Source organism: Phoenix dactylifera, chromosome 18 (assembly GCF_051530095.1).
Source record: "Phoenix dactylifera cultivar Ajwa chromosome 18, Ajwa_hap1_PhDact_Kaust_v1.1, whole genome shotgun sequence".
NCBI lineage: Eukaryota > Viridiplantae > Streptophyta > Magnoliopsida > Arecales > Arecaceae > Phoenix > Phoenix dactylifera.
Genome location: NC_143207.1, coordinates 12297868 through 12316152, shown reverse-complemented (window position 1 = coordinate 12316152; position 18285 = coordinate 12297868). Strand labels below are relative to the sequence as shown.

The following is an 18285-nucleotide window of genomic DNA, read 5'->3' as shown; positions in this document are numbered from 1 at the left end:
TGTTGGGTTTGTGATCAGAGACCATTTCGGCAGGATGATTGCAGCTGGTGGCCGCCGCACGCCGGAACATACTGCAGTTAGGGCTGAGCTACGGGCAGCTTGAGAGGGTATCTCCTACACGAGGAGGGTACTTGGTGCTGAGTGTATATATCTAGAGGGGGCTCCTCTGTAGTGATCAACTGGGTTCGGAAAATGAACATATATGGTGATGGTCATCCTCTTATCCGAAATATTCGTAGATTGGCTCAGGAGTTGAGCTATTTTCGGGCATTACATGCATATTTACCGAGAGGCGAACAGCGCAGCAGACTGGGTCACCTCATTTATTGCTCGGCATTCCGGAGAGATCATCTGGACATCTGTAGAAGACATACTTTCTATCTTATACTTTTTATCTTTTTTGGTCTGGCTGGATGTACTCACGTTGGAGCTGTATGAAATGCCATTTTTAAAAATAAAATAAAATAAAATAAAATTGTGATAGAAAGAAGCGGGTCACAATCGCTACCATCTTTGTGGATAATTAAGGTTCTGCGACTACCGAGCCGACTTGTCCCAGCGCGCGTGGTAAGAAGAGGGTTGCATTCGCCACCGGGTTTGTGGATAATTTAGGTTCCGCCACCACCGAACCGGCTTGTCCCGGTTCTTCGGGAGCCCGGCGGATGTCGTCTAAAGTGGATTGATTACATCTTTCACGAGAACTGGACTGTTGAAAATGGAATACTGACCGTGGACGATGCATGATCCTATTGTGATGACAGATAATGTTTAGCTTTATCTAAAGACTTGCAGCTTAGTTCTGTGCTGCATTAGCAATTGTTTTATTCGTGGATGTTCTTTTTTTCTTTTTGACCGTGGATTTCTGCATTAGCAATTATTTATATCCATCCTTCATTAGTAGCAGAGGATTGGGCAGACGGAGGGAAGGGTTACATATAATACCCAACATGGGATAAAAAACAAACTTATTCTTAGAAAACTCACATTCTTATTGATAAAGTAATCTTGTACATACCAGACTACCACGGCACAAATTTAAAATGTAAAACAGAACATAAATGCATTTGAACAACTATAGAAATCCAATATGGGACATCTAGGTCATCTGTAAAGATCCTTTGTATCAAAAAGGAGGCCTATCCATGCCGTTGAATTCAAGAGGAGGCAATTCGTAGTCCACACCCAAATCAGCGGCTAATCTCATCAGGATGTCAGGAAAATTTGGATAATTTGGAAGCGGTTGGTTTGTGGCATCCGAAGTACTGGCCTGATCTATCTCGTTCTCTTGGTTCCCTGCTGTCACACGGATTACACAGAGGGCTTTCTGCACTCGTGAACAGAAAAGAATGTGACAAAAAGCCAAAAGAAAATATTATCAATCGTAAATTATAATTTTTCTATAGATAGAGCTTTATAGGTTTGGTTCCTGTAACTAATAAAGGCATTTAGCTTTGTAAGTTTGGTTCATGGGGTAACCTACTTACACCATGGCTTGTATCAGGAGGAAGAGTGTACTCTGTCATAACCCATTTCGTCGAGTTCGAGTTGGAGTGACTTGGTCCTAAATAAAATCTAAAATTTTGCTTATACCCAATGACGATCTGGCCATCCTTTAAAATGGGCTTTTTATCCTTAGCTTTCCAATAGCCACTGCCATCGAGTGTACGCCGACTTCGAGCATTCCGGTCTGCGTAGTAGTATGAGCCATTCCTACTGACATCTGCAAGCCATAGTCTTATCAAGTTGGTTAACAGAAATACGTGAAGAGTTGTTCTAAATCCAATCTATACTTTATGATGATAGATGCATGAATAAATTGATTGAATGAATGAAAGAATGGACAGAAAGGTAGTGCATGAGAGAACAAACTTGGGAGTTGGTCAGGTCGGGAACTGTAGGCATCAATTTCTTCATTGATGGCTCCAAAAGAGGGCAGTGTGCGGCCAGCGACGTGGTGGTGCAGGCGCTCCACCAGTTCTTGATCAAGGGCCGCCATGTTAGATTCTTTCGAAACTCCCTAAGCTCTTGCTGGAAATGGGATGGAAAAGCTCTAACATGATGGTAGATTTATAGATGAGGATGAAAACTTTTCTAATCTCCTCCGTTCAGCCAAAATTTTGTCATATATAGTTAGTGCCGATGACTTTCCTAATCTTATCGAGAACAACTTATATCGATCGTCGCGCCGATGACTTTCATAATCTCATATCCAAGACAACTTAATTATATTAACCGTCGCGCCGATGACTTTCATAATCTCATATCCTAGAACAACTTATATCAATCGTCACGCTGATGACTTTGCTAATCTCATATCCCAGAACAACTTATGTTTTGATGTTAAGAGCGCCTCATATCCAAGAACATGCTATTTTAATCTTATATTTTAATGCTGATGGTAACATGATATGTTGTTAGCATTGGTGCCGATCAAAGGCTGATGGTGACATGTCATGATGTTACCATTGGTGACATGTTGGTTGGTGACTTACCTAATCACATAGAGAAGAACTTATATTTTGATATCAATTTCATGTCAAACCTAGCATTGGTGCCGATCTTATATTCTACAAATTATCAATCCACGGCCTCTTCCATTGCCATTCAAACGTTCCTCCCCGAAAAAACTCGTGCGGGCCAGCCTACTAAATCAAGCAAGACCTCTTTTATTACTCGATGTGGGACTGTGAACTAGCCTTCATTTATTTTTGTTTTAAAAAAAAATCCAATACGCTGGTCTCGCTCTCGGTCGAGGGGAGAGGGATAGAGGGAAGCGGTGATCGGCTGCTTATACCCCACGGAGGGGAGCTTACATGCGGGGAGAGTGGGGGTAAGTCCTGGATTTGGCTGGCCCTACACGATAGAAGCTGACTGGGTCGGCCTTCAAAACTCCCTTCTCAAAAATAAAATCAAAATAATAATAATAATAATTTCTCACCAAAAGGGTGGGCTATACTTCGCTCCAGAGGAGTTCGAGAAGGATACGGGAATGTGATCAACTCTGTTAGTTGACCACATCGCCTTCCTTGACCATTTTGACCACCTCGCCTTCCTTGACCATTTTGACCACCTCGCCTTCCCTCACCATGGGGAGAGCGGGAACCACTAATTTCTCACTCTATGCCTCCCTTTATTCACCATGGGGAGAGCCGAAGTCACTAATTCTCACTCCATGCCTCCCTTCATTCACCATGGGGAGAGCGAAAGCCACTAATTCCCACTCCACGAGCACAAAGAACAGGGAGGTCCTTGCTCTCGGGAGTCAGATCTCTTTCTTATCTATAAATCCACCACCAACTTCTCCAATCGATCGCATCTCAAAGCTTTTCCATCCTCGTTTCCAAATAATTTATTTTATATGAAATGAATAGTAACTAATTTATTTTATATAGTTTTGATAGGTGCACTTGAGTTGCCCAATTGAACCTAAGAATTTTTGGACGAATAAAGGTAAGTGACCCTTGCACAAACCTTATTAGTTTTAAAAATTATTGAATAATTTTTAGTATAGAAAAATTATAAATCATATTTGACATGAAGAATCTTGTTTTTCTTAAAATGTAGGATCAAGCATGCGATTGATAAAGTTCCTTATTTTGGCCAAATAGCATCTTTACTGAATTCTTGTTGTAAATTATTTACATATGATTTATGAAAAATTGCATAAAATGATATATGTGACATGATTAGAATACTTCAGTAAAATTGCATATTTCGCATAATTATGCATGTTAAACTTTTAATATGCCATTTAGCATTTTTAACCTACTTATTAAGGTATGATTTATGAAAAGTTATGAAATATTTTAAGAGCTCTCATATGGCTATGATCGACTCTAGAAATAGAGGCCAATCGACACCCTCGAGCTAGCATCCAACGAAAATGGCTTTCTACCAATGGGTTAAAGTTGGTAACGAATATGAATTATGAATCTTGTCGATTATGAAGATGACCCTATCACGGGATTATAGTGACCATAGCAGCATGTAAATCTGTGAGCAATGTTTTAAACTGTGATATGGCTAAATGCCAGAAAAAAAAAAGAGTTATGCATTTATTTGCAAAATGAACTTAAAAAAATGTTTGGAGAAATTAAATGACTTATAAATGCATGATTTGCTTCATGACATGTTTTTAATATATATGTTATGAAATGCTTATTTTAGAATATCTGTTATTTTTCTTAAATGATGCTTTAACATGAAAAAACTCATGCCTGATCCGGTAAGGTGGTGCATGGTTACTTACTGAGCCGCAAAGCTTATATGTCTTTTCTTGTTTTTATTTCAGATAAGTAATATTGCTAGGAGCGGGGAAGAGTAAAAGAAAATGGAGTTTGAAGCGTAGTTATAAGAATTCATAGATGTAGCTATACCACTACAGCAAAAAAAGGTTTTGCCGACCTTTTTTTGTTGATGCAAGGAAGAAATGTCGGCAATTTGGTCACTGCGCCAAAATTTGCCGACGCTTCTCAGTAGTATCGGAAGGTTTTAGATTAGACGACGCTGATAAGCATCGTGAGAAAATTTTGGATTAGATGACGCTTATAAGCATTGGAAGCCAGGTGAAACAATACGACGCTTTCTAAAAGTGTCGTCGAGCTGAAGTGGGACGATGCTTTAGAAAGCTCATCGGAGTGTTTCCTCCCACCCCTTCCACAGCCTTTCCCACCCCCCAAATAAATCTCATACCCCTCTCCCCCCGCTGCCCAAATAAATCCCTAACCCCTCTCACCCCCCCGAGCGGCGGTAGTGCATGGAGTCTCTCCTCCGGCAGTCAGGCCCCAACATCGTTGCCTCCATCATTAGCGAGCTGTTCTAGTTCAAGGAACCGGTGGAGACCCGGGCTTCGATCCCACGATGGGTGATCCCCATGGCTTCCCGCCTCACCGTGAAGGGCGTCAAGGGTTTCAACTCCATCAGCCGCTCCATCGTCCAGCACTCCCGCCGAGGGTTACAATTTCATCGCCGACTCCGAGAAGGAGAAGGAGGAGTGGATCAACTCCATCAGCCGCTCCATCGTCCAGCACTCCCGCTCCGTCACCAACTCCGAGGGTTTCTTCTCCTTTCTTTCTTTTCTTGGGTGTGCTTCTCTTGATTGTGTTGGCAGGAAGCCATGGGGAATCGATGTATAGGACCTATAGTCACTAGATTTCTCCGGCGTTATTTACTACGACGCTGATGGGAGAAAGCTGTCAGAGGTGCCCACACCGTGGTCGCTGCTCCGGAGCCCGCTGCCTTCCTTCCTGCATCCGGTCACCATCGGTTATGATACGAAGAAGGAAGTTGTCTGAGCACTTCGTTAATCCTCCCCTCTCTCTCTCTCTCTCTCTCTCTCTCTCTCTATTTTGTTAAACAATCTCTCCCTCTTTATGTCACGAGCCAGATCTAGGGTGCGACAAATCATGTCCGGATTCAGGTCATGATAGACATAGTATCGGAGCAATAGGTTTGATCATAGGTAAAACTTAAAATTTAACAATGGGTAGTTAGGTCTTGTTTAGTTAGGTTCCATGTAGTTCAATAAGGAAAGGTAGATTTTTTTGATTTTACTGTTGGTCAACCATAGAAATTGATTGATATCAGTATTTTGGTAGGTGACAATGGGCAATAGAGAGAAAGAAGTATCGGAAAATTTTAGGAATAGAGAAGCAAGAGTGACTACGAAAGTAGGTGGTTGAGCAAGCTCCTAACACGACAGTCACTCAGGCAGACATTGCTGGAGTGTGCCAGGTGGTGGCTCGACTCCTTCAGCAGCAGCAACAGATGCAGGCGGCTTTCCAACCTGCACCACCTATGGAGTCTTATTATGAGAGATTCAAGAGGCTCAACCCACCCATGTTCGATGGTGGACCTGATTCTCTAGCCGTAGAGACTTGGATTAGGGAGATGGAGAAGATGTTCGATGCACTGCAGTATCCCAAGAGTATGAAGGTCGGGTTGGCTATTCCAATGTTGAGAGGAAATGCAAAGTTTTGGTGGATGGCCATAAAAGCTGCAAATGAGAATGAAGATGATCAGTTGACATGGGATGAGTTCAAGAAAATATTTTATGATCAATATTTTTCTAAGTCAGTAAGATTAGCAAAAGAGAACGAGTTCTTGTCTTTGAGGCAGATAGATGATATGATTGTACTGGAGTATGCAAATAAATTCAATGAGTTAGGTCAATTCTGTCCCCAGCTTATGGAGGTTGAAAGAAGCAAAGTAAATAGATTTGAACAGGGTCTGAGATAAGGGATTCAATCTTGGTTGTCATCTCACCTCTTTAGTAACTCTAAAGATGTGTTGGAAAGAGCTCCGAAGGTTGAAGCAGAATGGAAAAGATCAGAGAAGGAAAGGAGTGACAAGAAGAGGCCCAAAGTGACAGGAAATCAGAATAGCCAATCGAGGAACTCTGGAGGCAATCCAAACAAGCAAAAGAAATTTAAAGCCTGTGACTACGGTAGCAAGTTTCATGCTGGGCCTTGTCTGAAGAAGATAGGAGCTTGCTTTGCATGTGGACAGTCAGGACATTTGGCACGGGAAGACAGTATCCATGGTGATGTTGCGGCGGATATTTTGCACCAAAGGACATAAGTGCTTGCTAATCAAAATACATTTATGATCGCGTGAACATTTAAGGATGCTTGATAGTCCCAAACATCTAAAAGTCTGAAACAACCTTATCTTGAATGCATTGCTGCAATGCTTCAAAGGAATTGCAACGGAACGATTGAGTTTGCTGATGACATTGATATTTTAGCGATCGAGTCAGCCAGAGGTCTTCAAACAACTGCTGAGATATTCATGTATCCTTTACCTTCCAAAACCTCTGCTTTAGTGGGAATATTTTGTGACTTCTAAGTTTCTATTGAATAGAAGTGCTCTTTTCGTCTCAGGGGTTCGCTTCTATAGGATTATGAGTTGGTTCCGTTGTATGCTTTGCTTAGTGATGAAAAACACATGTTTAGGTACGCTGTTGGAAAATAATTAGTATATAAATATATGCTTATTTGAAAAAGTTAGAAACTCCACTTCTTGCCCTTTCCAAAATTTACCATAATAGAATTCTGTGTTTACTTGTTAAATTAATTCAAAACTCGTCAGTGTGCTGATGACGTATCCTAGTGTGGACCATCCCCTAAGTTCATCTGGGAAGGATACTACAAATTCTTTGAGAATTTCTAGATTATCCAATCCTAATTGCATATGTTATTGATGATGTTTGGGATGGCATGAAGGCCCTAAGAGCACATTTCTGAATAAAATGTATACCTTTCCCCCTTCCTTTTAGGAGAGTAAACTAGTAACTGATGATATGTTTGGGATGTATTTATGCAATTAACTTTGCAGATAATGGATTCTTTACAAACACCCGGTATAGTTTATGTCTATTTTACAAGACAAGAAGTTTGTTTTCTCTGTGCTCCTTGCTGAGAATGCATTGATACTGATGTGGATCCAACCAACCTAGTTCAATTGCTCTATGCTTTTACCAGAAAGGCTTTTCAAGAAATGCATGTTCCTGCTACCAAAATTCAGAAGTAGAATTACACTGAAGCTCAAAATATTTTTATGTAATTAATTTCCACACTCATATATATGTGTATACATATACATACATACATACATACATACACACACACACACACACATATATATATATATAATATTTTGATATTTATTATTTTTATTATTTTTTGCCAAACTTTATTCAGCTCATGAAGATAAGCGATCCTATCTACTAGTTTTTAGGTGCGAACAAGTATATGATTGCACGTAATAACAAGGCATATGTATGTTCAGGGCGACTAGAATGGAGAAGGACTATGTCAGAGCCTTTGAGTGGCAGTGCAGGGAATTAGCATTAGGATATATATATATATATATATATATATATATATATATATATATATATATATATATATATATATATATATATATATATACATACATACATCTCCCTTGGGCAGTGAATGGGCTTGGGAGTGGGAAACGACTCCCTCCTTTGGGGAGGAGGAGAGAAGAAAAGTCATGGCCCGGGAGGGAGGGGAAGGTGGTGTATTGGCGCGCTCGGTCGTGGCTGCTTGGGTACTGGGGAGAGCCTCGCCGTGCTCGTCTCTCTCTCGCTTCTGGGGAGAGGGATTGAGGGAAGTCGTGGTGATCCGCTGCGTGGAATTATACCCCATGCAATGGAGCCCACAAGGGGGGAGCACTAGACTGGGTCGGCCTTCAATGCTCCCTTCTCAAAAATAAAATCAAAAAAAAAAAAAAAAGGTAAAGAACTCCTTGATTAGATTTGAATAGATATGAACCCTTAGCCTGACGAGGACGTCAGGGCTTGAACGGGGGGAGTATGTGAGGACCCGTGCGGGCGTGTGTTTAGTCCCACATCGGTTATTCGCTGGGTAGATATTGGGTACTTATACAGGATCAAGGAACTCAAATAATACCTTCCGGCTAGCCATTTTGGGTGAGGTCCTGGGTTGTTACACCATGTACTTACAATCGACAGATTAAGGTTCTCGTGTTGATCTCGGAGAGATCCTAAGCAATATAGAGCATCTTATGGCAAAAGGCTACTCTGGATCTACCTTGGACAAAATACCTTATTCATTGTTTAGTCAAGTTCAACAATGGAAATAAACTGACTATAAGGTATCAATATAGCATGCCTTGTTCGTTCGCTCTAAGAAGTTTGCATGCCAACATACATCATGCACGCTCCAAGTCCAATTGTCCTGGACACTTGATTAGGTCGAAGTAAAGAAAGTTTTGGTCAAAAACAGGTTGGCTCTGGATCCTGCATGGAGAAAGAAATTTGAAGACATGGAAGAATAGAGATTTCATCTATATCAAAGTCACTTGGCGTCATTGTTACAAAAGATTATGGATCGGCTAACTAACTCCTAAAGAGAGCATTTTTTTGGAGAAATACTAGATAATATCATTCAAGTGATAAGCCCAGAAAAAGAAACATGTTATTTCGAGCTGAGGATTCTTCTCAAGGAGAAAGACCGAGGATAGCTAGGAAGATGAAAGAAGAAAAGGAAGAGCATCGGCAAAAAGGAGGTAAGTGATAGTAACTTCTAACCAATTTAGGAAGGTTGATCTAATGACTACAGTTGCTGGGAAGGAATGGATTCTAGAAAAGAAAAACGAAAAATCAGATGAGAGGAGAAAACCAAATCCGTGGGATGACAGCCGTAGGGCACTACCAAAAATCGGGCGATAATAAGAAACTTATCTCGATAATAAAATGCAGGCCATGGAGGTCATTATTGATTTAACAGGCCAGACATAGAAGCCACTAACAAAGAGTTAACTAGAGATCAATTGAGATAGTGACATGTGGCTAAATTTGGAAACGGAAGATTGTAATAGGCCGATCAAACTGCATGTGGTACCATGCAAGACAGATCGAGCCATATCCAAAACGAGTTAGTCGAACTAGTGTGAGTGGTTACTTGAGGTACAGGCCGAGTTCTAGAGGTTGCAAGAGTAGACCAGATATGAATATGATCTACCAGAGAGGCTCAGTACCGATTTAAAAGGCCGAACATGTTTCATTTGTCCCAAAAATTCATCGCTAAATAGAGCTTTTTTTAAGGCAGGAAAATAGTTTTGGTGATGATATATTTTGATGTTGCAATATTGGTGTCACTAAAAAGGTCACTAAAATTGATAACTTGAGTGATGATATTTTAAAAAAGTCATTGTAGGTATGTCCTTTCTAATGATGAACTCATACAGTAGTCGTTAAAAGTCTATATCTTTAGTAATGATATAGCGAGTCACAATTTTTGGCATCAAAATCAATGTTGGTCAATGCACTAATGATAATTTTATGATTCATTACTTAAATGCATATTTTTTTATTGACAATATTTTAAAATAGTCACTATAGGTACATATCGTTAATAGTGAGCTTATAGAGTAGTTATTAAAAATTTATGTTTCTAGTGATGATATATTATATTGTTACTAAAACCTTACACATTAATACGAAATGATGATATCATCAGCAAAAGTATTACTTTTTAAATATAAAACAAAATATAAGCAAAAGTATAAAATATAATATAATATCAATTATAATACAATGTATTTTATTAAGTAAAAGTATCACTCTCATACATAGTTGATAGACTAATTCATCCTATAATACCTAGCTCAATAGATCTGGGCCTGGTCCACTTGACTAGCCCAAATGTAAGGATTAGACCTAAAGGAGAATAAAAGAAAAAACAAGATGGCGCATGTGCTTGGCACGTGGGGAGAAGAAAGAGCACTCCTGATGGGAGTCTTCTCCATTTCGAGTTCATCGGATGGAATCTGACGTTGGGGCGGATTCTAGCCTCATTTGAACTTTATTTAGAGCTCTTCGAACCTCCCTTCCACCCCATTGGAGAACCCAACCCTCCAATCGGATTTTGTCGTCGAATTTTTTTGGTTTTCTTTCTCGATTGTCGGCCACCACTAGCGTTGTGTGCATGGTCAATCACCACCGAAAGTCCGATAAGAACCTAGCATCCCTTAGTTGACCCTTCTCTCCTTTTTCTGTGATCTTTGGAGCCCGATTGCGCCAGTGCACTGTTTCCTCTATTTTTGGAATATCAGCACTTTTTTCTTCTTGCTACTGGCTATCTTTGTCGTCAAAACGCATCATCATGGTCTTTCTCTGGTCCCCTATGGCAGCTTGTAGCTTGAGTCGGAGTTCTAGCCGCTGAGATACCATGGATCCCATGTCTTAAAGTAGTGTTGGGCAACGGGCCGTGCCGGGCCGGCCCGGCCCAGGCCCACCGGGCCCGAGGACTAAACAGGCCGTGCCTGGCCCGGCCCGCTTATGAAGCGGGCCGTGCCGGGCACGGCCCGTCCAGCACGGAACGCCAGCCCGGCCCGGCCCGGCCCCAGGCCTGTCTATTGGCGGGCCGGGCCGGGCACGGCACGCCACGGGCCGTGCCAGGCACGGCCCGTAACGGGTGCAAACGGGCCGTGCCAGGCACGGCCCGTCTGGAGAGGGGGGAGGAAAATAGCCGTTTCCAATGGCTATTTTCGGAAAATGACCTTTTTACCCCTCCCAACAGTCCAATAACGGCTGAATTGAGGGGTATTTTGGGAAAAAAAATTTTTGGGCTTCTATAAATAGCCCATTCCTCCCTCATTCTCACCACACCAAACCAACTATTCTCTCCTTCTCTACTGCTATTATTTCTCTCTTCTAAAGTGCTCTTCTAGTAATTTAATTTTTAGTTTGCATTTAGCAAGTGTTCAAGTGCTACACAAGAGGAGGTTCCTGTTGAGAAGAGAAGGTCGCTTCTGTTGAGAGCACAAGAGAAAGCTCAGAATCTCGGCTCTGCCTCTGCCCTCCGACCCTCTACTCAATTCCTCCTTGCGGTTAGTTTTTATTTTTTGAATTAATCAATTTAGATATGTCATCTTTTGAGGAAAGTCAGTTTGGCATTTCTCCTGTTTCTGAGGGAGAAGAAACTAATCCCCAACCCCATGTTCTTAGTTCCTCTAGAACTAGTGAACCGAGTGAAGATCAAACCTCTTCTCGTAAGAGGACTAGTGCTGTATGGAATGAATTTGATAGAATCATGGTTGATGGAGTCTGAAAAGCAAAATATAAAAAATGTGCCAAACTTTATAGTTGTAGTAGTAGTGGGGGAATAGGCCATTTAAAAAGACATCAAGAGAGTCATAGGATGCATGATTCTCGTGCTCAAAGTACCCTTAATATACAAGGGGGATCACTTGTAGGTAATTTTGCATATAATCATGAAAATCAAAGAAAAGCACTTGTAAAATGGATAGTTAAGGATGAATTACCTTTTAGTTTATGTGAATCTTTTAATTTTGAAGAATATGTTCAATTAAACCTACAACCTGCTTACAAAAGAACTAGTAGGCGTACATTTAGAAGAGTAGCAATGACTAACTTTTTAGCAATGAAACAAAATTTAATTGAAACACTTTCTACTTTAAATGTAAAAATTTCATTAACTTCTGATATTTGGTCAGTATCTGTAGGTAGTAATTGTTTTATTGCCATTACTGCTCATTATATTGATAATGATTGGCAATTAAATAAACGTATTCTTGCTTTTCGTGCTTTTGATTTTCCACATTCTGGGCAACAAATTTCAAATATCATTTATCAAACTGCATGTTCATATAATATTAATGATAAAATTATGTATATTACTTTTGATAATGCATCTAATAATAATTCTGCTGTTGCATTATTAAAAGACTCATTGCATCCCATGTTAGATGGAAATTTATTGCATATTAGATGTGCATGTCATATCTTAAATCTTTCTGTTCAAGCTGGCATGGGCATGATTCAAGATGTGATTTTAAAAATTAGAAATGCAGTTTCTTTTATTCATGCTTCAAGATCAAGACTTCAAGAATTTAAGAAACTATGCATAAATCATGGTAAACGTTTTAAAAAATTTAAACTTGATGTAATTACTCGTTGGAACTCAACATATAGCATGATACATGATGCATACCCATATAAAAACTTATTAAGTGCATATATTAATGATCGTGGATTAGGCTTTACATTGTCTGAAACTGATTGGAATAAAAGAAAAATTTTGGAAGATTTTTTGCTTAGTTTTTATAATGCTACCAATGTTCTTTCTGGTATTTATTATCCAACTTCATGTTCATTTTTACAACAAGCATATATAATTAGTCAAAAATTTGCAGAACATAGATATGATGATGTTTTAATGCCTATTATTGACCTAATGGAATCTAAATGGAATGAGTATTGGGACAAGATATATCCTATGCATAACTTAGCTGCTGTATTTGATCCTAGAGTTAAATTAAATGGCGTGCTAATTTTACTTGATGCATACTCTGAAAATATGAATCAAGATTCTGAATCTGCTAAAGATGAGGTAAAACAACTTCTTTATGATATTTATGCTATATATGATGAAAAAATTCGTGGATCTAGAACACAAATACAAACCTCTATTTCTTCTTCTAGTAGTTCTCGTTCGTCATCTATTTTTTCATTCATTGCACAGAGAAGACACACACATGCTTCAAGTTTCTCTTCATCTTCTTCATCTTTAAGTAGTGAACTAGAATTTTATTTACGAAATGATCTTCATTCTGCATATGATGAAAATCAAATAGAGAATCTAGATGTATTATCTTGGTGGAAGAGTGTTAGAAATCAATATCCTGTTATGTCTGCAATTGCACGCGATATTTTAGCTGTGCCGATGTCCACGGTAGCATCGAAATCCGCTTTTAGTGCAGGTCGGCGTGTTCTTGACGAAAAGAGAAGTAGGATGACGGTCGAAACGGTGGAGATGCTTCTCTGCTTCAAAGATTGGTTGGATGCTGAGGCAAGACTTCAAGATAAAGGTGGACATAATACAACATCCTCTGATGATGATGATACAAACACTACTGAAGACTGAAGACTGAAGAGTGAATACTGATTCACTGAATCACTGATGATTAGTAAGATTTCTTAATTTTTTATAATTGTACATTTTTATTGTATTCTGGAGGTCAGACCAAGGTCCAAACCTCGGCCCTTTCTTATTGTATTCTGGAGGTCAGACCAAGGTCCAAACCTCCCTTCATGTACCATTTTGATTTAAATTAATAAACTGGTAGGGGTCTATGCCAAACCCCCCACCATTAAGGTGGCTTTATATTCATAAATCCTTAGTTTTTAATATTTATTAATTTATTAAAAAAATGTATGAAGCATTAATTTTTATCGGGCCGGGCCGGGCCCAGGCCCGGACCGTGCCAGGCCCGCGGGCCGTGCCGTGCTTGGCCCGCGGGCCTAGAGCGGGCCGTGCCGTGCTTGGCCCGCGGGCCTAGAGCGGGCCGTGCCGGCCCAGGCCCGAAGCGGGCCGTGCCGGGCCCGGCCCGCGGGCCAGTACCCTGTGACCCAGCACGGCCCTCTCAAATGGGCCGTGCCAGGCACGGCCCGGCACTGTAGCTAGCGGGCCGTGCCAGGCACGGCCCGCTTCGTGCCGGGCCGTGCCGGGCCGTGGGCGGCCCGGCCCAGTGCCCAACTCTATCTTAAAGGATCGGGACATCCATTTTTGGCTTTTTTGTGGTTGATTTTTGCCATAAGTTGCCTATTGCCACCGGCCACTGGTCATGGGTCCCCTAACCTAGATCCCACCCCCAGCAACTGTCTCTCTCTTCCTCTTCCTTAGTTAGAGATAAATTCTTTGTTCTCTCTTCTCTCTCTTTCCTAGTTTTTCTCTCTCTTATTTCTCTCTCTACCCGAAATTTCTCTATCTACTCTCTCTAGAGATATTGCAACGAGTAAAGGACTTTTCTCAATGATTTTAGATCGACCTTGGTGAAGGAGTTCCTGACCCCTGACTGTCGAGCAGCGTATTGGGCTCCACCCTAGCCTTTATTTAGTTAACCTCAATCTCTTTTGAGCCTAGTATGATCTTGATCGGATGAATTTGCTTAGGATGGACCAATCCGGGCATCGATCACTCCCGCGTGGCCAGCCCTATGCAGATATCTGGACTTAGAATTTTTATTTTTAAATTAATCATGATTAATATTTTTAAAAAAATGCTATCTCAAATATTAGGTTCTAAAGGAGAATTTCAGGACTAGTTAGATTTGTCTGTTTGCGGTTTGTGCAAGGTAAGTAATGTTTTGCCTTTTCTATTTTTTATTTTGTAATATTATTTTCAACATCAAATAAATTCTTAATCAATTTGTATGTGATTTATAAATTTTACAAAATTTTGTTTTGAACGAAAAATGGCATGTAATTTTGGAATAATATTTTTTTTAGGTTATTATTATATTATTTACTGATCTTATATCGTACATGCATATTTTTGATTGAACATGGTTTATATGTTATTACATAAAAAGAGTTACGATATGTATCAAATTTAAACTTTTAGCCAGACTATGTATTGGACCCTACTAATTGAAGGTTATGCATTGGTACTCCAATAATTATTGAGCTCGTTGTTTCTACTTTTGGCCCCACCTTAGCATATAAATGTGGTATTCTAGCCTAAGCCGAAGAATATAAGTATGGTATTCCGACGCACACCGTAGGGTATAAATGCAATTTTATTTCTGTTTTTGGTCCACCCATAGAGTATAAGTCTAATCATACTTACAGGCTGTTGACTTGAATATAATTTGTTTCGAATTAGATTTTATGATTATATATACGAATATTTGAAAGATATTGATTTTACTGGATTTGTGCTTGAGACGGAATTGATTGTCTTTATACTGATTTGTTGTAATTTATATTTGATTATTATATTTTATGTTATTATATAAATTATCTAGTTAAGGTATTCATTACTTACTAAGTTGTCGAGCTCATTATTCTTTTTTTCTTTACAGATTCATGTACTTAATTTTGGATGTGGGTTCTACTATGGGAGTGAGACTAGAACAAGATTCGACAATGTCTACATAGTTTGGATTTCATGTTATTATAATCTTTTTATCAAATTATTATTTGAGGTTTAATTGATGTAACACTTTTAAATAATATTTATCAGTGGCATTTGTTAATTAATTGAATAATGGTTTTTAGTTATTTAAATTATTTCCCCTGGATGCATTTGATATCATGTTTCAATGCTTTGTATGCTTGCAAGGAGAGATCTCCATGAGTACATGGCAGCCGCAGCCTGGGCTTACGATTTCAGATTGAGAAAATGACGCATCTATCATAAAAATGGGTTCGACTGTCTTTACTATAAAACTTACCATAGTGTATTGTGGCTTAGCACTCCCATACACTAGCCAATAAGCCGATTCATCCTTTACAAGGATGGGTTCATTTGTCTTCATCATAGGACTTGCAAAAACGTAATGTGGCGTTATGTATCTACTTTCAACCATGGAAACAAGTTTTCCAAACCATTCCGCTACCAAAACCGAGGATATTGCATACCGCTCCAAAAGTAGCCTCAGTATAATGGTCATTTTCTTTGCTTTCTTCCATAGTGACATTATGGTATGTATATTATTTTTCCGCAAAAAATAGTATAACAATGACTATGCATTGTCCCATCAATTATGAAAAGACTTATTATCATTCTTTCCATGCCATCCGGATGTGTCGTGGGGATTGTTGGCGAAGTCCCATGTAGGTGCGGGAGATGAGAGTAGTGACAAGCTAGATGGTGTGGATTGGTACGTATTGGTGTGCCACCAGCATCAAATCAACTAAAATGTAATAGAGAGTAGGTGGGTCTAGATGCTTTGATCTTTATGGACTTTCACTACTTTTATACCAGCATTCGATACATAAAAGGTCTAGTGCTGGGTTACTGTAGGGAGGTGTAACGATGGGCTGTCGTAGAATGATATAGATGCATTAGATTGATCGTCGAAGACTCTTTCTAGAAGCTACAATTCGATGATTTATTCTAAAGTTAAATAACTATCTACTCTAGCAGTTGTCCTCCACATATGACTTCTACTTCTGGCAGTTCTAGTAACTGATACTGGTTAATTTTCCATTATTGCACGACCATCAGGATGGCCACTAAGCACCTATTGTTAGACCAACATTCATACTCTATCGATCTTGACCTATCATAAGAATTTCTTTAGCCCACCTCTTCCAAATGTTGGTTGTCTCTCCTTAATGGTCTTGCAGCATGATCTTATTTTTGAAGACACCATTGAGACTGATTCACTCAGCTTCATAAAATGCTCGCTTCTCTCAGTTTCTCCCTTTTATCGGCCATCTAGATGATCATGCTAGCATTGGGCCTTGACTTCACACTTGAGAGTCTGCTCTAGTTCCACCCCGGGGCGGCTATGTATAAACGATCCTTGGATGTTAACATATGATGTAAACTCCTAGGGTGATCTTAGATACCAATCATCATGGATGGATTTTCCATCATCGGCTTGGCGGTGATTAATTTGAGGGGTGGAGGTGATTTAGGATCACTGCTATATAGGGTTTCAATAGTTTTTGGATGAGCTTCTGGCTTCTGTGGTAGTGATTGGGGTGGGTGTGCTGAGTATCAGTGTGGTTGGGGAGAGGGGGAAAAGGAGAGGCAAGGGAGAGAGAGGGAATGATGGGTGGAGGAGGGTGGAGGAAGGAATAAAATTTCTCATGTTTATACAATTCAAATTAGCTAACCAAGCTAGTATTTTGAATCTTTGATATTGGAATACAATCACCTTTAGGTCAACAATAACTCAACACCCTGTAATATAAATTCCATAGTAAAAGATGACAAAAACCAGTAACCTATGTAGTTCTGAAAAGAACAATGCTACATTTCAAAAGCTTTTATAAAATCATGTAATAGCTATTCTTGTTGTGTTTAACAAGAGCATTCTTGTGCATGAAAAGAAAATGCTTATTTTCTTGTTCTCGACAATCTCCATCCAAGCCTATAAAGAGTGAAAATAGATTCGTATGATTAAGAACATATGACGTCTGATTACTTACAAATCCAAGTATTGAAATGACCAATTATGGATCTAAATACTAGGTGCTTTTCCTCAAATACTAGGTGCTTTTCCTCAAATACTAGGTGCTTCCTTAATTTTGTCTAGCAACATAAGAAAGCAAAGCTGAATTATTACTCCAATCCCATTCTTAAAAGAGTTTAATTATTGGAATGATCAATTTGGGTTTCTTTTAGGGGATGGGGGCTTGGAGAGAAGGTGGGGGGGGGGGGGGGAAGGGGCTGTAAAAGTTGTAGTTATAAAAACTAAAATAAGGTAATCCACTTTTTATCATGTTAAACTATTTTCCATCAAGGCTAGAACCAGATCAGGTTAGCTTGGGCTTCCATATTGTCTGAGCCTAGTTTGAAAAAAAAAATCAGCTTCAGTTTAGGCCAAAGCCCAAAAAAATCTTTTTAGGCTCCGACCAACCTTAGTCTGATCCCGACCAGGCCCAAAGCCATGCTACATCGTAGCCCATTTTGGGTAGCTTGAATATATTAGATTGAGAGAAACTTTCTTTCTCATTCTTTCTATTGTCAAAAAATAAGACAGAATAGGGGAGGAGAGAGGGAGGTCAAAAGAGGATAGAGAAAAGAGTGAGAGGAAATAAATTAAGTGAGAGGTGAGAGGGGAGAGAGATCAAAACTTTAAGAGTGGTGAGAGGAGACAGAGAGGAGAGAAATTGAGAAAGAAGCAATCCAAATTGGGTGAGAAGGAGAGATGGGGCAATGGGTAGGGGCTAAATTTGAGTGGAGAGGGAAGAGAGAGAAGAGAGAAGAGAGAAGAGAGAGGAGAGATACATAGAGAAGAGAGGTTGGGTGTGTGGCA

The 18285-nt window shown here is 39.7% G+C and overlaps 1 protein-coding gene across 1 annotated transcript; it reads left to right on the top strand.

Annotated features, from left to right (window-relative positions):
* Positions 1–5766: 5766 nt before the first annotated feature.
* Positions 5767–6237, top strand: LOC149750933 (uncharacterized). Its single transcript, XM_089928552.1, has one exon. It carries the CDS (start codon positions 5767–5769, stop codon positions 6235–6237), a length of 471 nt encoding a protein of 156 aa, XP_089784678.1.
* Positions 6238–18285: the final 12048 nt, after the last annotated feature.